The sequence below is a fragment of the Crotalus tigris genome, unplaced genomic scaffold (assembly GCF_016545835.1).
Source record: "Crotalus tigris isolate CLP2741 ecotype Arizona unplaced genomic scaffold, ASM1654583v1 scf7180000024370.6872682, whole genome shotgun sequence".
NCBI lineage: Eukaryota > Metazoa > Chordata > Lepidosauria > Squamata > Viperidae > Crotalus > Crotalus tigris.
This window is the reverse complement of record NW_024100540.1, coordinates 6796186-6823375: the sequence shown is the minus strand read 5'-3', so window position 1 is coordinate 6823375 and position 27190 is coordinate 6796186. Positions and strand designations below refer to the sequence as shown.

Below are 27190 nucleotides of genomic sequence, written 5' to 3'. Positions count from 1 at the left end.
CCTTTGGATCCTTGGTGACATTATTTATAGGGCATTTACTCATATAGTATGAGAGACATCAAATATTTCTAATTATATCCAGCCATGTCAAATGACAATTATGTCTTTAGTCAAGTTTGCCAAACAATGCTTTACTGGAAAAGGTTAGCCAAAAATGCCTCCAGTGAAGAATGGTGGTGGGGAGGGCATGGGATGGCTCTTATGTTCATCCAACAGTATAAAAGCGTTTCAAGGGACAAACCTGCCTTGTCCTTCTTAAGATAGTAGTAGGTAAGTGCTGGGCAGCCGTGGTAAGGTCTGAATGGGTGAAGCACCCATACATTCCATTCATGCTGGTTCATTCTTATGCCTTGCTGTTAAAGTGAGAGGATTTACTTGGATCAGGGGGATCTCAAATCCATTCATTCAGTTCTAATCGGTGGTTTGAAGCTGAAAGGCTTAAAAAACAAAACACAAACCGTCAGTAAGAAGAGATTGATCTTTTGTTTTGCAGCATTGGCCAGTGCTGAGCCTGAATTCTACCAATCCTCTTCATCGGGAGGTAAGATGGTGTTTACACTCACTCTTGAGGAACTGGGGATTCAATGTTTTATGGGTGCTGAGCTGAGCAGACAGTTTTGAGTCTTCTTCATTAATGCCATGAAAGATGCCTTTTGTACAGATTTTGCTCAGATAGTAAGGTCTGATCGTTTATTACTGTTTGGTCTTGACATCCGTTAGGGAAGCTTTATGGGCATTTCCTGCTCCACTAAGCAGATGGCAGGAGTCTGAAAACTGGCTTATTCTCACAAAAAGATGAAGAATGGTAATTAAAAAAACATACCAATAATGGAATCTCTTTGAATGTACATTTTGGCCAGTTGTCTCATGGATTTATAATGACCTTTTCTTTTGACTGAGTCTTAAAAATATAGCTGAAGTAATGTTCATTTTTGGTTTTGTTGTGTTTTGTTTCTTTACTTCAAAATAGACTAAAATTTCCCAGCTGAATTTGTAGGCCTAGCTTTAAAGCTGCTTTATTTCACAGAAATGGAGAGCTTGATCCTAATCGTAGGCCTATGTTTTGCCAAGAGCCAGGGTGGTGATCAAGTATCCAACTGGTTCTTTTGGATCCACAGATGAGCACACCAGTAAATAAAGAGATTTTCAGCTTTATTATTTAACTGTAGTAAACAGATTTAAAAGCATGACATAAAAAGCAAACATATCAAGCAAGATGATATCCAAATCTCTTATAAGTCTCAGGAGCTCCTTAATGACAACAACAGAGATACTACCCCCCCCCCCGGGCATCTAGTTTCTAAGGTGCCCAATGCCAGGTTTTGTGCAGAAATGTCCAACATGATTTAATAACCCTTCTATGGACATAAGATTGTAAGACCTGGTCTTGACTAGGCACTATTGGAATGAATTGTCTGAAATTGAAACGAAAAGTCTAACATTTCACAGGTTTGCAATTATGTAAAGATTCCCATCCCTACTCCTTTATTCAGCAAGCAAGAGCAAAAGCCATGCAGGAGAGCTAAGAATGAGCTCTAAATTTCTAGACATATTTCTTAATATGAAGGAGAAAAACAATAGGCCACTAAAACTCAAAATAGCAATGGTCTTCTGCACTGCCAATATAGCCTAAACATACAATTCTTCCTGTATTCTACAGGCTACATTGGTCTGTAGAATACATTTTTAGCATATTAAGCCCACAACCATCAAGTTTTAGGTTTCCATGGCTTATGGTTTAGCATAATGTGGGAACTTGGCTGTTTTTAGAAACTGGCTTTTGACAAAAAACCTCTCAAAGTTATCAATCACAAGGAAACTGTTTTCTCTTCATATCTTTAGCTAACGGAAAAAGGAGGATTTTTTTTAATCCAAAAAAACAATGAATGGATTAGATGCTGGATGCTTTCGATTTGAACAAAATACATACTGTAATGCAGTTTCCCTTAAAATTTAAAGGATGAGGTATAGTGATTACAAAAGTGTCAGCTGGGAAGAACCTGATCATTAAAGATCTGTCTTCATTGGCACTTAAGCCCAGCACAATCATGCCTAGACAACAAAAAATTCTCCCCTTGTCTCCATGACGCTTATGTTGAGTGAGACAGCTTTAAGTTGTCACTAAGAGTTCCATATAAAAGTAGTATTTGAATCCTTATTCCAGCACTGTCAAATTACTGCCTTAGGAATGAAGTCAGAGGAATCGGTTGTGGGGTATGTGCCATTAGAAATGTGTTTGGGGAGAGCTGGAAAGTGCAAGGAGAGTTTTCTTGAGTCATTAGTCAACCTCTGGAGCATCCATTACTTTCTCTGCCTTTGCCCTTTTCATTAGCATTTGCTTTCATGAAGTCTGTTCAGATCTGTTACTTTTCCCTACCAGCAGACAGTTTCATCAACTTCTCCCCAGGCTTCCATGATGATAGAGAAAAGTGCTGACCATCACTATTTAATAAGGGGAAGAAGTATTGGTGCAAATTGTCTTTACAAGTATTGTATGCTGAAACATATAACCAGTTTGTCATTACACTCAGTGGTTGTGTTCATCCAATATACTGAACCACGAACTAAACAACCCCATTTTAATCAGTTTGGTAAATCCAGGCTGTTTAGTTACTAGAAGGTTGAACATGTTGTGGAAATTTGGAATTAGATTAATTTAATAAACTATGGTTAAATGTGCCAGTCATACATGAACATTTTTCCATGAAATTGAATAAAACAAATAAACTTTTTTTCATAATGTGCCCTGATTCCCTAATTCTTGCAATAATTCCTTACTCACTTGTTAGTAGATATGCATTTCTTTTCATGGAAGTAAAGGACTTTTCTTCAAAATAGATTGAGATAACCTGAGATAGCAAAGTAGGAGATTGCATGAAACTGCACATTAAAGTTGTGATCTCCATATGAGTTGTTTCTTTTCTCACCAGTGCTCTCTGTTAAGCTGCAGCCATGTCATCTGACAGTGAGATGGCAGCTTTTGGGGTTGCCGCCTCCTTTCTTCGCAAGTCAGAGAAAGAGAGAATTGAAGCTCAAAACAAGCCCTTTGATGCCAAGACATCCGTCTTCGTAGTGGATCCTAAGGTTTCCTTTGTAAAAGGTGTTATCCAGAGCAAGGAAGCGGGGAAAGTCACAGTTAAGAAAGAAGGTGGAGAGGTAAGTAGAAAAATACCTCACAAGGGAAAAGTAAGGCTTTGTTATCCCCATCCGCTGCATGCTTTCGATTTGAACAAAAATATCTTTTGTTTCCTTGTAGTCCGTGACTGTTAAAGATGACCAAGTCTTTCCTATGAACCCACCCAAATTTGACAAAATTGAGGACATGGCCATGATGACCCACCTCAATGAACCTGCTGTCCTGTATAATCTCAAAGAGCGTTATGCAGCCTGGATGATTTATGTAAGAAGAATCTGAACATTACCATTGAATTCAGAATCAAATATTTTATTTCCACATGCAAACAACTACTAATGTGTTTTTTCTTTCCAGACCTATTCAGGTCTCTTCTGTGTCACTGTCAATCCCTACAAGTGGTTGCCAGTGTACAACCCAGAGGTGGTTAATGCATACAGGGGGAAAAAGCGTCAAGAGGCCCCTCCCCACATCTTCTCCATTTCTGACAATGCGTATCAGTCCATGTTAACTGGTGAGCAGATATGTAGATGAGTATTTCTGAAAAAAAAAAAGGTCGGGAAAAAAGGAAGAACATGGTTTCTGGAATTTCCAGACTGAGTTTTTAACCTTTCCAGAAAGTATAACAATGGCCAATGTGGTTATTCAGCTTCAATGGAACCAAAATCCCCATAATTCCAGTTAGCCTTATGACAATATTTAGGACATTCTTCATTATTGTTACCAGATCTGCAGATTAGGTAATGGGGCATGCATTCCTCATGTTGACTTATGAATGATAGATCTGTAAATAAATAAATAAATATATGAAATTAGTATGTTTATAATTCAGTATTGTACTGTATATACAGTATTAGGGTGTATACAGTATTGTATTGTATGTACAGTATTCTTTGAAAGAAAGCAGTGTAAGTTACATAGGAACTGTATGAAAGACTATGAACTAAAAAGTTATGGCATGTGTGCTAGAAGCTTCACATGACTGTCAACAAACTAGCTAATTTTGTGCTGAAGATTGATAACAGAAATGAACAAGTCAAAATTCTAACTATTCATATCACAAAATTAACACAAACATTAATTTCTGCTTGGATTATTTGTTTCTTTGCTTTCCAGATCGTGAGAATCAGTCAATCCTGATCACGTGAGTACACTTCCAATAATGATGTTTCTAGTCAGAAGAAGTTTCACAGAGTAATATATTGGCTAACAGCATGGTCTTTTACTCTGTTTGAATAGTGGAGAATCTGGTGCTGGAAAGACTGTGAACACGAAACGTGTCATTCAGTACTTCGCGACAATTGCTGCAGCTTCTGACAAGAAGAAGGAGGAACCACAGCAAACTGGCAAGTTAAAGGTGAAATATGACTTTGGGAGAAGATTATACATTCCTTTCTGATAATTTCATTATGTTTAAAAGATGACTTAGTAAATGCTATTTTTACAGGGCACCCTTGAAGATCAAATCATCAGTGCCAATCCCTTGTTGGAAGCTTTTGGAAATGCCAAGACTGTGAGGAATGACAATTCATCTCGCTTTGTAAGTTACAGTTTTAAACATATGTGAGAGTGTAATTCTTTTTGTTCCAATGTTCTTGGCATCCCACTAAAGATGACAATGAATTAGACAAGTTGTGTTTGTGTTGTGGAGTTTTTTAGACGAGATACAATGTTATTGCACTTTTTTTCAGACTAAGAATGCCTCACATCAAACCTATGCAGCAGCATCAAAATACCATAAGCAGTGTTGTGTTATTGAACTGCAAGCTTCACCCCTTTGGGATATGTCTATGTCATCACAATGCATTTACAAAAGGGGAAGGCCTTCTGTCATGACAATGGAATGCTACTTCAGTCATTCTGTCCTTCCTTGCCTGCCCCATCCCCATAGAGCTGATGAAGAGGTCTATCTGTAAGCCAAATCCCATTTGGAACATTGAAATCCAAAAATAGTTTAAGGAAGTTGAGTCCTCCTTTCCAGTTTAACATAGCGCACTGTGACACGGGTCTTTGAAAAGCAAAGAAGGGTGCTGATTTCTGCTTGAGCCACCTCATTTTTCCTTGATTGCAATTGCCATTTGCAATGTTTCACATTCACATTCATCTCATCTCATTAAATAAAGAATAAGTCCTTCAAGAATGATCAACCATTATTATCATACCAACCTACTTTGTCTTTCTCCCATATAATAAACCTCAACTGTAGTCCGAAAGGTGTTATTCAAAAGGTAACTGAACTTTCTTTCCTTCCTTCCTTCCTTCCTTCCTTCCTTCCTTCCTTCCTTCCTTCTTTCTTTCTTTCTTTCTTTCTTTCTTTCTTTCTTTCTTTCTTTCTTTCTTTCTTTCTTTCTTTCTTTCGAACAACACCTTTGGGACAACCATGACCTAGATGACTCTATAGACAAACTTCAACTGTTTTTCTCCTTTAATTTACTCGCATTTTACAGTTTTAATATAAAGTTTAATAATTATCGTATCATGAATATTATTAAAATAAAGTTTCACATATGGCACATTAAAGGTTTTGTATTTTATAATGGTAAACTATTTCATTTTTTTAAAATTAGGTTTAAAATATTACTATTTTTTTTTAATTCCATACATTCCATAGCCACAAACTGAAACTCCTGCTATTAAAAGGAAAAAATCTTTGCACCACCCTATTGTGCAGTTAAATATATATATTGAAAATGACTTGTAATTCAATACTATTTTCTTCACAGGGCAAATTCATCAGAATCCATTTTGGTGCCACTGGCAAACTGGCTTCTGCAGACATTGAGACATGTAAGGGATTTTTCTTTGTGTGTTTATTTGACCGTTTCCTTTCTTCCTTAACTAATTCAACTTCATTGCTTCGTCAGATCTGCTGGAGAAGTCCAGAGTTACCTTCCAGCTCAAGGCTGAAAGAAGCTACCATATCTTTTATCAGATCATGTCCAACAAGAAGCCAGAACTGATCGGTAAAGAGAATCATCCATTTGGAGGACTATTTCAACTATTAAACATTGCAAGTGTGCCCAAGGTTGAAAATGAAATCATGTTTGTACTTCTTTTTATGCAGAGATGCTTTTGATTACTACCAACCCATATGACTATCATTTTGTCAGCCAGGGTGAAATCACTGTTGCCAGCATTAATGATCAGGAAGAGCTGATGGCAACTGATGTAAGTAATTTGCAGAATCGGGAACATAAAATAGTAATTTGATTAGACAAACAATAATATTTGGTTTAAATGTTTGAGAACATGTGGGACTTAGGCATATAATGAGTGGTGTAATGTTCCAAGGGGAACATTAGCAGAGACAACTAAAAGCTACTGTAATTGCCAAAATTATTTCAAGTGAGTTTGAACCCTCGACTTGGCTCAGTGCTGGGTTCAATCCTTTCTATTGATTGAATTAATAGGAAGCCATAGACATCCTGGGCTTCACAGCTGAGGAAAAGACAGCCATTTACAAGCTGACAGGAGCCGTCATGCACTACGGGAACATGAAGTTCAAGCAGAAGCAGAGAGAGGAACAGGCCGAGCCAGACGGCACGGAAGGTATTTGAAAAAATTATGGCAAAATCATTTTAATAATTCAGAACAAATGAGGACATTCTTTTGCAGAAATACATCCCACGCTTCCCTAGGGTTTTCTAGGACAGTCATACTGATCATTTGGAGTAGATAGCAGACCATAAAATATTGTGCTGTCACCTGTTTATTAGAATTTAAGAAGGAGGAAGTCTTCATTATTTTTACCGATATTATTGTAAATACTCTTGTAACATTCTTCTTTTTCAAAAGTCACTTTTTGGGTAGATGAAGCTATAATTTTAGGGAATGAACATTCCCAACATTGAGCAAGTAGAACTCAGCCGACACTAACCAAAAGTCTCTTTCAAACCTTTTCCAGTCTGATTTGTAATGTTCGCTACTTAACTATTATATACTGCATGAATACAGTGAGATTTATAATAAAAAAAGACTCTAGTCCTAAACTATTTGTTGTCTGTGCTCAGTTGCTGACAAGGCTGCCTACCTCATGAATCTCAACTCAGCAGATCTGTTGAAAGCTCTGTGCTATCCCAGAGTCAAGGTTGGCAATGAATATGTCACCAAAGGCCAAACTGTCCAACAGGTAATGTTACATTATACCAACTCTCACAAACCCTGGCATCTTCCAAGATGAATGGATTTATAATCGTAATATTTGTAATATCAATATTCAAAATGTAATTAATAATGATAAAATCCATTTTTTTTCTTATCTGTATTCAATATACTAAGGCACCTGAATAATAGAACATCAAGAATCTAAGTTTCTTATATAAATATAACTGATCTGAAATAACCTATTGTACTAAAACCGGGAAGATGGAAATCTATCTGGATAGATTTAAAAATATGTTAAATGATTGAGCTAGTTCTATATTAATATTTTATGAATATATTTTTAGTTTCTACAAAGCTTATTCATTTAATAATTACCCTGTATATTTTTTCAGATTTTATTAGCATCGCTATATCTTTAGTTGTACTTCATCTTTCTTTCTTACACACACACACACACACACACACACATATACGTGTGTTTATATATGTATACGTTTGAGTGTGTGTGTGTGTGTGTGTGTGTGTGTGTGTATACACTTACACACAATCATACATACACTGTATATAAGATTGGAATAATTATTAATTTAAAAATATCCCTATACATAGTGATATTTGCCACTGTCTTCTTATTCTAGGTCTACAATAATGTTGGTGCTCTGGGTAAGGCCGTCTATGAGAAGATGTTCTTGTGGATGGTCATTCGCATCAACCAACAGTTGGATACCAAACAAGCCAGACAATATTTCATTGGTGTGCTGGACATTGCTGGCTTTGAGATCTTTGATGTAAGCAAACAGGGAGAAAGATCTATATATAAATAGACAGGAGGAACAATGTTTGGCTTTACTCAATCAAATTTATTTCATCTTAATTCATCTTAACAAAACTCTCTCTCCTTTTCTTATAGTACAACAGCTTGGAGCAGCTCTGCATCAATTTCACCAATGAGAAATTGCAACAGTTTTTTAACCATCACATGTTTGTCCTGGAGCAAGAAGAGTACAAGAAAGAAGGAATTGAATGGGAGTTTATTGATTTTGGGATGGACCTGGCTGCCTGCATAGAGCTCATTGAAAAGGTCCATTTTATAGTAGACATAACTGACGCATAATTCAGATGGGATAAGAAATGCTTTAGGGTTCTCTCAAAAATAAGTGATGAAAATCCCAACTGAATCTTCATGTACCATCATCTTGTTTTGTCCTGCCCATTACAGTCTTTGACTGCTCCCCTTCCTTTATTATTATTTTAATATAAAGTTTAGCTCTCAACTTTTCTAATGGCTTTATCAGAAGGACAACCTGGGAAATTGTCCAAGAATAAATAGAATTATAGTAGGATCCTAATCAATGTATAGTAACATATTCAAAACAATTCTTGACATAAAAATAAAAGTATATATAGAATATATCATATAATAATTATGAGATCATGTTAGATATTCATAGTTGTTTATTGAAGCATGATTATAATTTAGAAGATGTAGCCTATTTTTCAATGAGAGAATGTCTCCGTCTTTATATTTCATTTCTTTTGACCATCTCTGTTCTGATATTACTTGTGTGTATATACTTGGTGAAGAAGTATGTTATTCCAAAGTTCAATATTCTCTCAAGATGCTACCTAAACAACCATGTCATTGTTCTTTCTAGCCAATGGGCATTTTTTCCATCCTGGAAGAAGAATGTATGTTCCCCAAGGCAACAGATACATCCTTCAAAAACAAACTTTATGACCAGCATCTTGGCAAATCAAACAACTTCCAGAAACCCAAGCCTGCCAAAGGCAAGGCTGAGGCCCACTTTGCCTTGGTACACTATGCTGGCACTGTGGATTATAATATCAGTGGCTGGTTGGAGAAGAACAAGGATCCCTTGAATGACACTGTAGTGGGGCTCTACCAGAAATCCTCAATGAAGACATTAGCTTTGTTGTTTGCTGATCGCCCTGCAGAAGGTGAGAGCTATAATGATTTTTTTTTCTTGAATGAGAAAAAAAATGTTCAAAAAATGTAAGGTTTATTTATTTTTTTCTGTTTCACTTCATTTTTAGAGGGCAAGAAGGCTGCCAAGAAGAAGGGTTCTTCTTTCCAGACTGTCTCTGCACTTTTCAGGGTATGGTATAATGCTTCACTGGGATTCCTTTGTGAGGAAGGAAAAAAAATATTATGTAGTGATAATGAGACGATTCATTTGGGTATTTAAGAAAGGTATTGAATTGGACTGAATTTGTAGAATTCCCAATTTAAAAAGCATCTTTGCATCCTTATGGATAATTCAGATATAAAGAAAGTGTATGGAATATTATTGGTGGGTAGAACAAAAGCAGTGCTGAAAATAAAAATGATAGAAGTATGGTGATGCTTTACATGCTATTTTGCTTTACTTCTTTACATTTCAAACTCAAAGAAGCCTTCAATGCACTTAGGCCATCAATATCCATCTAGACATATGTAGACAAGTCCCACTGTGGACATTTATATGATAAGAAAATAAACTACTATTACGCTGGAACTGTACTTTGGTTCACTGCAAGCAAAAATGACAGCAACCCAAACTTCAAATAATGCTTTAGCTGCATATATTAGGTCCTTGTGGAATTTGACTGTTATTCTTTATCTTATTTTTAATCCACTCAATGACTAGAATTTATTTGTGGAATAAATGGAATTTATCATTCCATTAGAAAGCTATATACCCCCTGCTTTGGATATATGATTTTCTTTTGCAGGAATATATTGATTCCTTTGGGAATTTTGTACAAAATTATTTCTTTTTTGGATCTATAGGAGAACTTAAACAAACTGATGAGCAATCTGAGAAGTACTCACCCACACTTTGTACGTTGCATTATTCCCAATGAAACAAAAACGCCTGGTAAGGCATTGTGGGGGGTTATGACAGATATTTTATAATGCTTGTCTTTGTACGTGGTCTGGTCCTAATTCTTTTTTTAATCATCTTTTTGAAAGGTGCTATGGATCATGACCTTGTGCTACATCAGCTGAGGTGCAATGGTGTGCTGGAAGGCATCCGCATTTGCAGAAAGGGATTTCCCAGTAGGATCATTTATGCTGATTTCAAACAGAGGTCAGCTTGACCTTCTTATAGGGTTCCTTACATCTCCCTCTCCCTTTCCCTCTCCCTCTCCTTCTCCTCCTTCTTCTTCTTCTCCTTCCCTCTCACTCTTTTATCTATTTACTGTATCTCTTTCTCTCCCTTCCTCTCCCCCTCTTCTTCTTCTTCCTCTCCCTCCTTCTTCCTCTTCTATCTTACTGTATCTCTCTCTCCTTCTCTCTTCTTCCTCTCCCTCCCTCTCACTCCCTCTCCCTCTTTACTGTATCTCTCTTTTTCCCTCCCTCCCTCCCTCTCCCTCTTCTTCCTCTTCTTCCCTCTCACTCTTCTATCTATTTACTGTATCTCTCTCTCCATCCCTCCCTCTCCCTCTTCTTCTTCTTCTTCCTCTCCCTCCCTCTTACTCTTCTATTTATTGTATCTCTCTCTCTCTCTGCCAATCTCCCATAGTAACTATGTGATAGAGTACTGCTATCCTTATTTAACATTCAAATAGATTCAAGATATTAAAGGATTAGATTAACTGAGAACAGCAATCATATTGATAGGCAGAATAGAACATTGGGAGGAGGATGTAGGGAAGTTTTGCTCATTTATCCCTTTTCAGATTTTTATTCCTTTGGACAGTTTTTCCTCCATTGAAAATAATGGGAAGAAAATTGTAAATGTTGCCTCTGTTTAGGGGTGAAGGGCTTTAGGTCCTGCTGATTCAAAATATTCCCTCATTTGGCCAATCTGTCCTGTTTATTATTCCATTAGAGAGCAAGAGTGCTGGTAAAGGATATACATGGTATTTTCCTCCAAGGACAAATTTATCTTTTTCTACCTTTGGAGATAAGATCCAGCCTGTCCCATGACACCTTGGAAACCCTCCTATGGCTTGTAACCTTATAGCAGTGTATTAAATATAAATGACTTTAGAATTGAACTCTCTTGCTTTCTCAGTGTAATAGTACAGTTTAAGAGAGCTCCTCTTTCTGGACACCTATACCCTCCCCCAAAAATCTTTTCACCAATTTACTCAGAAGCTGTGGTTAAGAGACTGAAAAAAGTTCCCACCTTAGCAGGCTAGGGTTGCTATAGCTTCAGAAAATGGGGAAAAAAGAGCAAACCTTCAACTGTTGAGACTTTTGGAATCTAATCTCTTTCTCATTACAATAAATCTAGTTAAAGAAATCTTTGTTAAGTCTGTTTCTTTTAGATATAATTGGTTATGAAAAGCTTGACAAGCCATATTTATTTTTTTCTCACATTTTTATACTGCTCAATTCCCAAGTGATCTGGGCAGCTTCGCAAACACACATACACACACACACACACACACACACACACACACACACACTATCCAGCAAAGTAGTCACATAGAAGAGACCACAAAACAATATAATTTACTTCTACTAACTTTTCACTAAAAGTAGACCCACCCAAACCACCTAAGCCCATATTGAGAATGAATATTTTTATAGCATTTCATATTTATGTTCAATTTTTTTTTTACTGAGGACAAATAATTGTAAAAAAAAAATCTACTATGCATTACACAGGAAGATTTACAGGTGGTATTTTTTCTATCAGATACAAAGTTCTAAATGCAAGTGCCATTCCAGAGGGCCAGTTCATTGATAGCAAGAAAGCTTCTGAGAAACTTCTTGGATCCATTGATGTGGACCACACCCAGTATAAATTTGGACACACCAAGGTACATATAAGTCTTTGTTCTAAATACTGTTTTGCATTTTGTAGTGCTTACATGACATTCTGTAATGTTTTCTCTTTTTTTTCAGGTGTTCTTTAAGGCTGGTCTTTTGGGTCTTCTTGAAGAAATGAGAGATGAAAAGTTGGCCCATCTGATAACACGCACACAAGCTATGTGCCGTGGTTTCTTATCAAGGGTAGAATATCAGAAAATGTTACAAAGGAGGTGAGAATCTCATAATTACTTAAATCAATTCTGTCAGAACGCTTTGATTGGTGGATCCATGTTTAATTTAAGTTTAAGTCATTTAAGGCAGGGATCCCCAACCCCCAGTCTGTGGACCAGTACCAGGCCACGGCAACTATGCCACACAAACAAGCAAAGCCCCATCTGTGGGATGCAGGTAGCACACAAAACCATGCCCTCTCTGGTCCACAGAAAAACCTTTCTCCACGGAACCGGTCCCTGGTGCCCCAAAAATTGGGGACCTCTGATTTAAGGCATACTTTTTAACTTTGTTGATAGGGAGGCGATCTTCACTCTTCAGTACAATATCCGCTCATTCATGAATGTCAAACATTGGCCATGGATGAAACTGTACTTCAAGATCAAACCTTTGCTAAAGAGTGCTGAATCAGAAAAAGAAATGGCCACCATGAAGGAAGAGTTTGAGAAAACAAAGGAGGAGCTTGCGAAGTCAGAGGCTAAGCGGAAGGAACTTGAAGAAAAAATGGTGTCTCTGATACAAGAGAAGAATGACTTGCAACTCCAAGTCCAAGCTGTAAGCATATAGAATGATATTAAATATTGTTATTTTATTGGCTATTCCAGTACACCTTAGTAAGCAATCATTTAGAGATTGTAGCGGAAATCTTTGGGATTATTTAGAAATTTACCCATATATTAAATAACATTATTACATTATAACACTATTTCATCAACACCGTTTCAGTTAGAACAATTAATTAGTGGAACAACTTGCCTCCAGAAGCTGTGAATGCTCCAATACTGGAAGTTTTAAAGAAGAGATGGACAGTCATTTGTCTGAAATGGTATAGGGGTTGGACTAGATGACCTCCAAAGTCTCTTACAACATTATTATTATTATGGATCATCGCACAGTCAGCCAAATGTTCAGACTGGATTTGGCATTTTGTCTACCTATGGAGTCCTTACCCAGGACCTGGGATAGGCAGATGTGGATGTTTGATGGTATTATTATTATTATTATTATTATTATATGGATCATCGCACAGTCAGCCAGATTATAGATATTGTCGCAGGATGGAAGCAGTTCCTAGTAAGGCCGCCTTTTGCAATTGACTAATAGCGAATTTGTCAATGCCTATGGTGTTCAAGTGGTGCTCCAGTTGTTTTGGGATTGTACCCAAGGCGCCTATGACTATTGGTACTACCCTTGCTTGCTTTTGCCACAGTCTTTCTATTTCTATTTGTAGGTCTTTGTATTTTGTTATCTTCTCCAGTTCTTTCTCTTCTATTCTGCTATCTCCAGGCACTGCCACGTCCACTATCCACACTTTTTTGTCTTTCTTATCGACAATTGTTAAGTCTGGGGTGTTATGTTGCAGGTGCTTGTCTGTTTGAATTCTGAAGTCCCAGAGCAGTTTAATTTTATCATTTTCTATGACTTTCTCTATTTTATGATCCCACCAGTTTGTGCTTACAGGCAAATGATATTTTTTGCAGATCTTCCAATGCACCATTGTTGCTACTTTGTCATGCCGCTGCTTGTAGTCAGTCTGTGCAATTTTGTTCATATTAGTAAAGTTGGAAGGGACCTTGGAGGTCATCTAGTCCAACCCCCTGCTCGGGCAGGAAACCCTACACCATTTCGGACAAGTGGCTGTCCAGTCTCTTCTTAAAAACTTCCAGTGTTGGAGCATTTACTGCTTCTGGAGGCAGGCTGTTCCACTGATTAATTGTTCTCACTGTCAGGAAGTTTCTCCTTAGTTCTAGATTGCTTCTCTCCTTGATTAGTTTCCACCCGTTGCTTCTTGTCCTGCTTCAGGTGCTTTGGAAAATAGCTTGATTCCCTCTTCTTTATGGCAGCCCCTGAGATATTGGAATACTGCTATCATGTCCCCCCTTGTCCTTCTCTTCGTTAAACTAGACATACCCAATTCTAGCAACCGTTCCTTATATGTTTTAGCCTCCAGTCCCCTAATCATCTTTGTTGCTCTTCTCTGTACTCTTTCTAGAGTCTCAACATCTTTTTTGCATCGTGGTGACCAAAACTGATGCAGTATTCCAAGTGTGGCCTTACCAAGGCATTATAAAGTGGTATTAATACTTCACGTGATCTTGATTCTATCCCTCTGTTAATGCAGCCTAGCACTGTGTTGGCCTTTTTGGCAGCTGCAGCACACTGCTGGCTCATATTTAGGTGATTATCTACTAGGATTCCGAGGTCCCTCTCACAGTTACTACTATTGAGCATGGTGCCACTTATGCTGTACTTGTGCATTTGGTTTTTCTTGCCTAAATGTAGAACCTTGCTTTTTTCACCATTGAATTCCATTTTGTTAGATAGCGCCCAGTGTTCAAGTCTGTCCAGATCCTCCTGTATCTTAAACCTGTCTTCTGGAGTGTTGGCTATTCCTGCCAGCTTGGTGTCGTCTGCAAATTTGATGAGTTCCCCATCTATCCCTTCATCCAAATCGTTGATGAAGATGTTGAAGAGTACTGGGCCCAGCACAGAGCCCTGGGGCACCCCACTACACACTTCCCTCCATATAGATGCAGTTCCATTGAGGACCACTCGCTGAGTACGGCCAGTCAGCCAGCTATGGATCCATCTGGTGGTGGTTCTTGCAACAGCTTACCAGGTGGTCCACTGTTTTTTCAGCTTCTTTGCATAGGCGGCACTTACTGTCTGTTGATGTCTTCTCAATTTTGACTTTATATGCATTTGTCCTTAAGGCTTGGTCTTGTGCAGCCAGAATTAGTCCCTCGGTCTCTTTCTTCAATTTTCCTGCTCTTAACAATTGCCAGGTCTTGTTAATATCTGCTTTCCCAGCTATTTTTTTAATGTATTGGCCATGTAGTGCTTTGTCTTCCCATGCCTCTATTCTGTTCTTCATTTGGTCTTTCTTGTAGGCCAGTAGTCAGTAAGCCTTCCTGATATATGAATTTCAGTGCATCTTCATCATTGTTCTTCAGATATTCTTCCAAAGCCATTTTTTCTTCTTCAACCATCTGATGTACTTGTAGCATTCCACGGCCACCTATTTGCCTTGGTAGATAAAGTCTGTCAATGTCACTGCGTGGATGAAAGGCATGATTCATTGTCATTATTTTTCTGGTCTTCCTATCCATTGCTTTTAGTTCTGCTTGAGTCCAGTCCACTATTCTAGCTGTGTACCTAATGACTGGAATTGCCCAGGTGTTGATTGCCTTTATGGTATTTCCTCCATTGAGTTTGGACTTTAAGATCTTCTTCACTCTCTTGATGTATTCACCTCTAATCTTTTTCTTGACTTAAGTGAGCTTGATGTTTTCAGCTTGAAGGATACCCAAGTATTTATAGTAATCTTCCTCATCCAGACTCTTAATGTTGTTGTAATTATTATTATTATTATTACTATTATTATTATTATTATAAAAAGGTACATAAAGACTGTAATATAGCAAATAAACTATATTTGTTTTTATATTGTATGAACTAATATTATCACTTTTATTAAGAAGTCAGTTGGAGTTAGGTGGCATCAAAAATCAAATAAATAAATAAATAAAGTTTTGCATTACATCGATTTACCCAATGTACAGGAAATATTTATTTTTGAATATTGTTCCCAAAAAATGCTAACAGCTGATCCCATGTGACATGTGACTTTCTCTGTTAGAGTAGGGAATTTGTATATATATGGATATTTTAATTAGGAAACTATTTTTTTTTTTAGAAAAATAACTTATACTTTCCTTCCACAGGAATCTGATGGCTTGGCGGATGCTGAGGAGAGATGTGACCAGCTCATCAAAACCAAAATCCAGCTGGAAGCTAAAATTAAGGAGCTGACTGAGCGGGCTGAAGATGAAGAAGAAATGAATGCTGAGTTGACAGCCAAGAAGAGGAAACTGGAGGACGAATGCTCAGAACTGAAGAAAGACATTGATGATCTTGAGCTGACATTGGCCAAGGTGGAAAAGGAGAAGCATGCTACAGAAAACAAGGTACTAGCCAAAAATATACCAAAATTAAATCGCTACCTACTGTTGCCATTTCAGAATACATAGAATATCTTAACTCTGTCTGTTCAACTTCTAAAGGTGAAAAACCTTACCGAAGAGATGGCGGTCTTGGACGAGACCATTGCCAAACTGACCAAGGAGAAGAAAGCCCTGCAAGAGGCCCATCAACAGACCTTGGATGATCTGCAGGCAGAGGAGGACAAAGTGAACACTCTGACCAAAGCAAAGACCAAGCTGGAGCAGCAGGTGGATGATGTAAGTACCCTATCATCTCCGGAGAAGAACTGGGCTGAGGTGGAGATACTGCTGTGATGGGACAGTCTCTCTGATCTCTTTGTGTTCAGCTTGAAGGGTCTCTGGAGCAAGAAAAGAAACTTCGCATGGACCTTGAAAGAGCTAAGAGGAAGCTAGAAGGGGATTTGAAGCTAGCTCAGGAATCTACAATGGATTTGGAAAATGATAAGCAGCAGCTGGATGAAAAACTGAAGAAGTAAGTAGTAATCCCTATTTTGATGGACCATAGTGTTAAAAGGAATTCTCTTAACATTTAATTTGGAGACTAATCCATTATATTTTGTTGTTATAAGGAAAGACTTTGAAATCAATCAGCTCCAGAGCAGGATTGAAGATGAGCAGGTCCTGGGTGCCCAGCTTCAGAAGAAAATCAAGGAGTTGCAGGTTTGTCATGCAGTGGTTCCTTCATGAATGGAGAATTAAGCTCTCTGGATGCCAGTTTCAGGGTTCATGGTTGCTTCTCTTTTTCTAGGCTCGTATTGAGGAACTGGAAGAGGAGATTGAGGCAGAACGGGCATCTCGTGCCAAAGCAGAGAAACAGCGGGCTGATCTCTCCAGGGAACTTGAAGAGATCAGTGAGCGTCTGGAAGAAGCTGGTGGAGCAACTGTAGCTCAGATTGAGATGAACAAGAAACGTGAGGCAGAATTTCAGAAAATGCGTCGGGACCTTGAAGAGGCCACATTGCAGCATGAAGCCACGGCTGCTGCCCTCCGCAAGAAGCACGCAGACAGTGCAGCTGAACTTGGGGAACAAATTGATAACCTGCAGCGAGTGAAGCAGAAGCTGGAGAAGGAGAAGAGTGAACTGAAGATGGAGATTGATGATCTTGCAAGCAATATGGAATCTGTCTCTAAAGCTAAGGTATGCTGTAGTACATTAAAAAAGGAGAAAATGAAAAAAATCTTTTTCCTTTTGTGTATTATAAGATTTGATCCCCAGTCCTCTTCCTGACATAATGCAAAAGCATTGGAATATGTTTTAATTTGGCAAATCATGCACTGATCTTATATATATTGAAGTTAAAATTATGTTTCTTGCCAATATTTCATGGATGCTTCAGAGTTAGTAAAATAAGAATGTGTGTGCAAACATTAGATCCTGACTCTAGAGTTCAATATTTAGATGTGCCATCTATTCCACTTTATTTTTGGAGGCTATTCTGTTTCCTTAAACACTTTAGTTGTCCTTACTAAATATCATACATTGTAATATCTAGAAGTGAAGATGAATGCTAGATCCTGTGGAATCATTTAAAAGGTTGCCGTTTTTTCTTTATCCATGTTGCTTAGGCCAATCTTGAAAAGATGTGCCGCACACTAGAAGATCAGCTAAGCGAATTTAAAACAAAGGACGAAGAGCATATGCGTACTATTAATGACATAAATGCTCAAAGGGCTCGCCTACAAACAGAAGCAGGTAAAATGACAAATTCTATTTGGGGAAAATGATTTTTTGTTGTCCCTAATGTGAAGAGTCTTACTACATTGGATTGCCCAAATTGATTTTTGAAATGAATCGAGCTGAATCCTGAAGCTTCCCCAGCTGAGAAAATGTTAATGCAACTTTTATTCCAAACATGTCATGTATTCCTTGCTTCAGGTGAGCTCTCACGACAGGTGGAAGAAAAAGACTCTTTGATTTCCCAGCTCTCCAGAAGCAAGCAAGCTTTTACTCAACAAATTGAGGAACTGAAGCGACAACTTGAGGAAGAGATAAAGGTACAGAAGTTGAATTATCATATCTTTTATTGTCTTTCATGCTACCAGAACATCCAGGGGTGCTTCAGAAGCTTTCCTAATACAACACTTGCCTTTGCTTGTGTATTCATTGAACTTTGATATGTTTCTTTCTCTCTGCTCTCATTTCTTGTGAAATCTTACCATGGAAGATGATTCTTAATTATGTCTGTTCACTTGGCAATTTGCAGAATCTCTAATATTTGGTTAACTCTACAGGCCAAGAATGCCCTGGCTCACGGCTTGCAATCTGCTCGACATGACTGTGATCTCCTTCGAGAGCAGTATGAAGAGGAGCAGGAAGCCAAGGCAGAGCTACAACGTGCCCTGTCCAAGGCAAATAGTGAAGTTGCCACATGGAGAACAAAATATGAGACTGATGCCATTCAGCGGACTGAGGAACTGGAGGAGGCTAAGTATGTTCAATAAAAAGATTACACCTTTCCAATCAATTTGCAGTGTGAGTAGAATTAGATGAGTGGCTTTTCAGAGAAAGCTATTTACAATAATAAAAAGAAAAAATGGTTCATTAATCAAACATTGTTCATGGAACCGTATTTTATTGTGTGACTTGGGATGAGTGTCTAAAATAATATTGTGTATTTTGCAGTTCTATTTATCTTAATTTTTCTTGAAGACGAAGCGGAATTACTGAAAGAAGATGATTCACTAGACGGATTATTCAGCCAAATCAAATATTTACTACTATGAAGCATTGGGTTTATGTTTTTTTCAGGAAAAAGCTTGCTCAGCGTCTGCAAGAAGCTGAGGAACATGTAGAAGCTGTGAATTCCAAATGTGCTTCCCTGGAGAAGACCAAGCAGAGGTTGCAGAATGAAGTGGAGGACCTGATGATTGATGTGGAAAGGTCCAATGCAGCTTGTGCAGCTCTAGATAAGAAACAGAAGAACTTTGATAAGGTAATTTGAACTGCTATTATCATTACTGTTGTTTTAAAAGTGGACTGCATTGCACACAAGCTTTACATTTAGTTAACTTATTTCTTGCTGTTTTTGTTTTTGTTTTTTAGATTCTGGCAGACTGGAAACAAAAATACGAGGAGACACAGTCTGAACTGGAAGCTTCCCAGAAGGAATCTAGGTCTCTGAGCACAGAGCTCTTCAAGATGAAGAATGCGTATGAAGAATCCTTGGATCAACTGGAAACCCTGAAGCGTGAAAACAAAAACTTGCAACGTAAGTCCATGCTCATATATGTGCTCACTCAAGCCTAATCATGATTTTATAGTAGGAAGTTTCTACTTCACTTCCATTTAGTCCAGTGTTTCTCAACCTTGACAATTTTAAGGCATGTGGACTTCAACTCCCAGAATTCCACAGCCAGCAATGCTGGCTGTGGAATTCTGGTAGTTGAAGTCCACATGCCTTAAAATTGTCAAGGTTGAGAAACACTGATTTAGTCCTATATACTTTGATGAAAGATGGGGAAGTTATATTCCTCCAGGTATTACTGAACCGCAACTTCCTGCACCACCAGCCAAGATAAGCAATGGTGAGGGATGCTGTTCAATATCATATGGATAGTAATAGCTTCCTCAGGGTTGTCTTAGGCTCTCTGATATCTTCAATCCATCAAATGTAAGGCATTAAAATGAACAGTAGAACTTGTATTAGTGTTAAAAGCTGGATAACATTTTGTACTCTGTTCTTTACTGAAACAGCAAGTTTTATCTTTGATGTCCCACTTTCTCATTTTGTATTTTGAATCAAATTAATAGAGGAGATTTCTGATCTCACGGAGCAAGTGGCTGAGGGCGGAAAAGTTATTCATGAACTGGAGAAAGTGAAGAAGCAGATTGAGCAAGAGAAAGGAGATATCCAGAGTGCTCTAGAAGAAGCTGAGGTAATTATGTAATTATTTTACAGGATAAATAAAAAAACAAACATAAATGTACCCAAGGCAGTGAACTAAATGTTTCCATTAGTAGGATATTCCTATTTAATAGCCTTTCAGATGATAGTGCCATAATGTTTGCTTTATTGTCTTTTTACTTTTAAGGCCTCACTGGAACACGAAGAGGGCAAACTCCTACGCATCCAACTTGAGCTCAACCAAGTGAAATCTGACATCGACAGAAGAATTGCAGAGAAGGATGAAGAAATTGATCAGCTGAAGAGGAATCACCTGAGAGTGGTAGAGTCCATGCAGAGCACGCTGGATGCTGAGATTAGGAGCAGGAATGATGCCCTGCGGCTTAAGAAGAAGATGGAGGGAGATCTGAATGAAATGGAGATCCAGCTCAACCATGCCAACCGTCAAGCTGCTGAAACACTAAAGAACCTCCGGAACACACAAGGAGTGCTCAAGGTACATATTTACTTCTGTACTCAAGAAACAGCTGATATTTTTATTGTATCACAGCTATTTTCAAAGACAAATATTGCAATATCCTGTTTTAGGATACACAAATACATTTGGATGATGCTTTGAGAAGCCAGGAAGATTTGAAGGAACAAGTGGCCATGATTGAGCGCAGAGCAAACCTGATGCAGGCTGAGATTGAGGAGCTCCGGGCAGCTCTGGAACAGACAGAGAGGGCCAGAAAAGTGGCTGAACAGGAGCTTCTGGATGCCAGTGAACGTGTGCAGCTCCTCCACACACAAGTAGATAAGTTTTTAGCTTGAGAATATTTTTTTCTAATGCAATAGCCTTGCTCCTGATGGGTAGACTTTTATTGTTCATTTTAGTTCCAGACCCCCTAGTTTCCTGAGCAAAAGTGGAAATATTTTTGTGTTTTCTAACTGTTTTGGGACAATTATGATAAATCTTAAATGGCTAGGTAGTATTTGTTTAGGAACTTATCCTAAATGAGAAGTTTTAATGCAAAAGGAGAAAAGACAATATATAATCAGAAAACAAATCCTAATGTTTATTTACTCCCTGGAAACTATATAGACTTCCTGTGAAATTAGAGCTAAACTCTACTCTTCTTTATAGTTGCCTCTATTCTGCAACAATTATTCTCAAACCAACAATTCTAGTGATCATTTATCTTTCTTCTCTTCCTGAAGTGGACAGAGAATTTCAGTTCTTTGGTGGCAACCATTTAGTCTCTCTGTCTGCATGTATGCATGCTTGTCGCTTCTGTCTTTTCTGAAATATGACTGACCACATTATTTTTAAACAGAACACCAGCCTGATCAACACCAAGAAGAAGCTGGAAACAGATATTTCCCAGATTCAGAGTGAAATGGAGGAGACTATTCAGGAGGCACGTAATGCTGAAGAAAAGGCCAAGAAAGCCATCACTGATGTGAGTACAGTGAGTTTTCACTGAAAAAGTTAACCAGTTTACACTAAGCATTCTTTATTATGAACTGCTTGGTTCATTTATTACTAGGCAGCCATGATGGCGGAAGAACTGAAGAAGGAACAAGACACCAGTGCCCATCTTGAAAGGATGAAGAAGAACCTGGACCAGAGTGTGAAGGATCTGCAACACCGTCTTGATGAGGCAGAGCAACTAGCCCTGAAAGGAGGGAAAAAACAGATCCAGAAATTGGAAGCTAGGGTTTGTATGATTCATATAAGAGCAACTGCCATGCATACATTGGTGAACCTTTGATTTAATTTCTTTGTGTGTAGTATTAGCTGAAAATTCAGAGAAAGATCAAAGAGCAACAATATGCTCTTCTATCACATAGTCTCCCTAGCATAAAGCTGCCCTACATATCTCAAGGTTTGCTCCACATCATTTAATCATGTTTAATTTTGTTCACATTTTAATCTCTTCACCCACTCCTTTTTTGGAAATTACTGTGAGAACTTCTGTGATCACTTCCATTTGTTCTTTCAATATCCTAGAAAGTCATTTATCTGCCCTAGAGATCTGAATTCAATCAAAATCAGCATGGTTTTCTTTTATGCCCTCCTTTAATTTCCCTCTTACCTTCTCCTTGTCTGGTTTAAGGACTTCTGGTTTATTGTTCCCTTTTTTACCAGTGGCATAATGGTGACTATCCATCTCCCTTTCTCTTACAACAAATCACGCTTTGGGTTTCCTTTTGGTTTCTAATAACTTTTTAATGTTTTTTTAATATTTCTTGCTGGCCAGCCTTTGCTCTTGCTGAGCTTCACTCTTTCTGCCACAGTTTCTTTAGACTACTTATGCCAGGGGTGTCAAACTCACAAAGTCACATGACGTGTCGTGACGTATCGCAAATTATTTTCCTTTGCCGGCAATGGGGTTGGTGCGGTTTCAGCATGACGGATCCGGCCTCTGGGTCAGCAGTTTGACACCTCTGACTTATGTTCTTTGGGGATTTGGCATTCTTCCATTTCCTGAACATATTCCTTTTCTTTTCACTATGTGAAGTTCTGGTTGTTTTCAGAGCTGGGTTTCTTCACTGTAGACCAGGGGTCTTCAAACTTGGCCCTTTTATGACTCATGGACTGCAACTCCCAGAATTCCTCAGCCAGTGTGCCTGGCTGAGAAATTCTGGGAGTTGAAGTCCATGAGTCATAAAAGAGCCAAGTTTGAAGACCCCTGCTGTAGCCATTTCATTTCCCAACTAGATAATATCATCAGTATGAGTAAATGTGTGGTTTCTGTATTTTTACCATGTTATAATTCTTTGTATGTATCCATGCTGGATTCATGGTATTTTATTCCTTTCTTCTGTGGATTATTATGCTTGTGCCTTCTGGACACTTTTATGGACATAGCATTCATGTAATCCTTATAGCCAAGTTTCCACATGCATTTTCACAATTTAGTGGGCAACTCTACTGCTAGGATTATATGTTTTAATTTTCTTTTTAATGTCAGGTTCGTGAGCTGGAGTCTGAGTTTGAGAATGAGCAGAAGCGCAGTGCAGATGCTATCAAAGGTGTACGGAAATATGAGAGAAGAGTAAAGGAACTAACGTATCAGGTGAGAATAGAATCTGTTGTGTATTTCAAACTCTTTTAGAACAATGAATAAAGAAGTAAATAATTTGCACATTTACTCTCTCTATTCTTTATATCCTTTAAAAAAAAATAGTCTGAAGAAGACCGGAAGAATGTTCTGAGGCTCCAGGATCTGGTAGATAAACTACAGCTTAAAGTGAAAGCATACAAGAGACAAGCTGAAGAGGCGGTAAGTACACAGGAGGATCTAGTCCAGGGGTAGGCAACCTTGGCTCTTTTATGACTCGTGGACTTCAACTCCCAGAATTCCTGAGCCAGCCATGCTCAGAATGTCCAAAACATTCTCCCTGCACAATTAAAACATGCTATGCATGGCACATAATACAATGAGGGTTAGTCTTGAAAAAGTCACATTTTCTATTGCTTGTGAATATAAAATTTTATTTATATGAAATCTTGTAAAGTGTCATCCTATTGTTATGCACTTCAGATGAATGAAGACCTTTGTGGAATTCATGTTAATCTTTTTAACCTCATGAGATGCCTCATATGCTTCTAGTTTGGGATTTCAGATTAATTTTATGCCCTTAAAAAGATTCTCAGAAGTAATTATGTTACTGGGGATTAAATTTGAATAATTATATGCTTTTCTAGGAGGAACAATCCAACGTGAACCTTTCCAAATTCCGCAAGATTCAGCATGAGCTGGAAGAAGCTGATGAACGGGCTGACATTGCTGAGTCCCAGGTGAACAAACTCAGGGTGAAGAGCCGAGAAGTGCATAAGAAGGTGATTGTAAGCGAAGAATAAACTCACCTAAAAGAGGCAAAGTGACCCGAGAGAAGTGCAAAATGTGAAGCTCTTTGTCACTCCCTGTAATTATTGTTTATCTTTCTTTAATATCCAGAAAATAAAGATGGTAGAAAACTTTGCATACTAAAAGCAGTTGTGGCTTTTCTTTCATTCTACTTAATGCTATATAAACTGGAGGTGCTTTATACACGTCTATTTTCTATCTGGTATTAAGTATATTTTTAAATGAGCTTTATTAATATCTAACTCTTTTCTATATAGAAATATATTATCTATATAACGTCCAAAATATAATTTCCATAATGATTATAATAATTTCCATAAAATTGGATTTCCCTTGGTAAAGGAATTAGCTTGATAGTAGAATTAAATGGGTTACAGAATATAGACACTTTAGCTGAGCCCAGAAAAGCTACAAAGGATTGGAGCTTGTTTAGAGGCAGAGTACCAGGATAGGTAGACTAGAAAGTAAAAAAAGGAAAACTGTAGAAGAAACAGTGGCTTATTAATAACAAGTTATTAAGAAAACTACATGGAAGCATTGATGTAGTTATCAAAAACTGAACTTGAGTTAGAGAAGCTTTGATCTTTCAATTTTGCAATCTAGGGCTCACAGATTTTAATGGAAAGGCAATTTATATTTTTTAAATGAAATGGGTAAAATATTGCTAGTTTAAATAGGCATAAACAAAACATATTTTTATTTTTATACTAAATCCAATGAGGACACATTAAGAAGTAAGGATGCTTCCATATAAGACTTTCATTACTCAGCCATATTTTTTAGAATTGTATGAAGCATCCAGGTAATCCAATTTTTCATTTTTCCTTTGTTTTTGCACTATAGAAAATGTAGTATGTTTCTTCTTCATAGTTATACAATGTACAGCCAACATATATCCCTAACCAAATACTGTTTATCCTGGTACATAGTCATACATCTAACTAGAATAGAATAGAGCTGGAAGGGACCTTGGAGGTCTTCTAGTCTAGCCCGCTGCTCAAGCAGGAGAACCTATACCATCTCAGACAGGTGATTGTCTAGTTTTAAAGGAATTATCTATATGATAAAAGTACTATTAAATATACATACAATGGAAATAATACACACACTGATTATGAAATAAAATGAAAATAGCATGGGGAAATAAGAATAAATTTCATATTTGTTAGGGGAATATTATAAATAAACAAACTATGCTTTGTTATACAAACAGTATTGGTCTTTTTCTAAATTGATGATTAGATCTTGGAAAACTGAAATTTGAATAGTGATTTAATAAACAACCAAACAGAACGTAGATTGTGATGGCCTGCTGTTACAGAAGTATATATGGTTCTAATAAGAAAATAAATTTTAGCAGTTGGGAAAACAATTTATATATTGGATTGTACCACTAAAATATCCAATGCACACAAAAGAGGGCAGAAAAATACATAATTGTGAACTCACATATGGAATCAGCCTGGAGAAATGATATTTTTGGTGTCAGTCTTACATCAAATGTAATTCTGTAAGTCAGAGATCTCCAAACTTAGCAATTTGAAGACTTGTGAACTCAAAATGGCTGGCTGAGGAATTCTGGGAGTTGAAGTCCTAAAGTTGCCAAGTTTGGAGATCCCTGATGTAAGTGATATTGCTTTAGCCTGGATTATTTTTTGCATTGTTTATCCAGTTCTTAAATCTAAAAAAAGTCCCTAAATTTGAATCAAAATTAGCTAAGCACAAATTAAAATTACATTAAATATTAACTGCATGTAGACTTAAAAAGTATGCTGTTAATAACTTACGTTCCATCTCTCTCTCTCTCTCTCTCTCTCTCTGATTTGTTACAAGGTATAAGTAGATTTTTCCAGTTTTGAAAAAAATCTATGAGTTTTTAGTCTCCCAGGAATGAGTAATAACTGATTAAGCAGAAAATGGAAAAGTTCTCTAAAGTCTAAACAATAATTTCCTCTCCTTGTGAAGCAGGGCTAAATAATGTATAATTTTATATTTGGTTGTGTTAAGGATCAAGGAAGAGGAAGATGAAATTCTCACATTGCATACCTATTCTATGGCCAAAACATCTCTTAGAGCAGGGGTTCCCAACCAGGGGTGCTTACATCCCCTGGGGGTGCAAGACAATATTCCAGGGGGTACGAAAAGTAGGGTTTTCAAAATTATAGTGTATATGCATAATTTGTTGCTGTTATTTTGAAGTTTTGTAAGGAGTGCTAGAATATATCAGAAACGTTCTAGGGGTGCAGGGTATAGAAAAGATTGGGAACCATTGTCTTAGAGAAACAATAGAGGCAGCACTTAACACACTACACTTCCAGGCCCCAAATCAAAAACAACACATGGAGATTTTTCCAAGTAGAGTTCTTTTATTATTTCAGAGCAATAGACAAAATCTTGCCAAACTGAGCACTCTACTATCTACATCTATCATATATTCTACCATATACTCCAGGAATCATCCTCTTTCTCTAACATTTGGACTGAATTGCCTTTTACTCCTCTGGAATGTGCCCCCTCCCTCCTGGGAATCTGCCTCCTTACTACATTCTATTGCCTAAACAAATGAAAAGGAAGGAGTAGTGCAAGTAGCTCCCATTCCTACAGTAACATCACAACACTGAGGGAGAGCGAACAAGCAATGCCTAGGTAAAGGCGGGAGAACTTGCAAAAGGAATGGCATAGATCCTGGAAGGAGAAGAGGAAATAAATTAGCCTGATGCAGAGCTTCCCCAAAATTGCTCCCGAGGAAGGACACGTTAAAGGGAAGTTTGAGTTTGCCACTCAGGACTTGGCAAACCACATTGACTCCTAGGAGAGCCTCAAGCTCCTTATACTCTTTTATTTTTCCATCATCATCATATCTCTTTCTCAATAACCTTTGGCTTGCTATTGCAAGGCACAAGAATCTCTTCCCGACCTCTTCTCCTGCACGCTCTTACAGAACACATGCTCTTTATATCTCAAATTCTAAGCATGGTCCAAAGGGTGTACGAATACTGTCTTGGTAATCATAGAAGGTATGCCAAGAGCCCAAAGTCTCCTATTCCTTACTCGTCATCATGACTATTTATCAAACGTTGTCTGAAAATAGTAGACAGGTTTTCCTATTCCAACAAAAATGATTTACTCTACAGTAAGTTTTGGACATATCACAATCAGACTGGAATAAAATATTTGACAATTATAGTATTTATGTTCTTCTGGCAGTAGCACAGAAGCCAGTTGTCCTTTCCCTCCTGCAAAGGTAT

General features: G+C 37.7%; 1 protein-coding gene across 1 annotated transcript; it reads left to right on the top strand.

Annotated features, from left to right (window-relative positions):
* The first annotated feature begins 246 nt into the window (after positions 1–246).
* On the top strand, positions 247–23935 carry LOC120301185 (myosin-1B-like). The gene is made up of 40 exons (XM_039328056.1): positions 247–270; positions 494–541; positions 2931–3156; positions 3257–3400; positions 3491–3647; positions 4250–4277; positions 4373–4490; positions 4581–4673; positions 5857–5920; positions 5998–6096; positions 6198–6301; positions 6544–6682; positions 7144–7262; positions 7876–8025; positions 8148–8318; positions 8893–9196; positions 9293–9354; positions 10029–10116; positions 10212–10329; positions 11890–12013; positions 12099–12235; positions 12536–12791; positions 15962–16204; positions 16301–16477; positions 16567–16712; positions 16810–16900; positions 16989–17378; positions 17807–17933; positions 18117–18235; positions 18473–18669; positions 18990–19173; positions 19284–19449; positions 19992–20116; positions 20273–20581; positions 20674–20877; positions 21402–21527; positions 21615–21785; positions 23043–23147; positions 23259–23354; positions 23780–23935. Exons 3-40 carry the CDS (start codon positions 2953–2955, stop codon positions 23933–23935), a joined length of 5811 nt encoding a protein of 1936 aa, XP_039183990.1. The 5' UTR covers positions 247–270; positions 494–541; positions 2931–2952.
* Positions 23936–27190: the final 3255 nt, after the last annotated feature.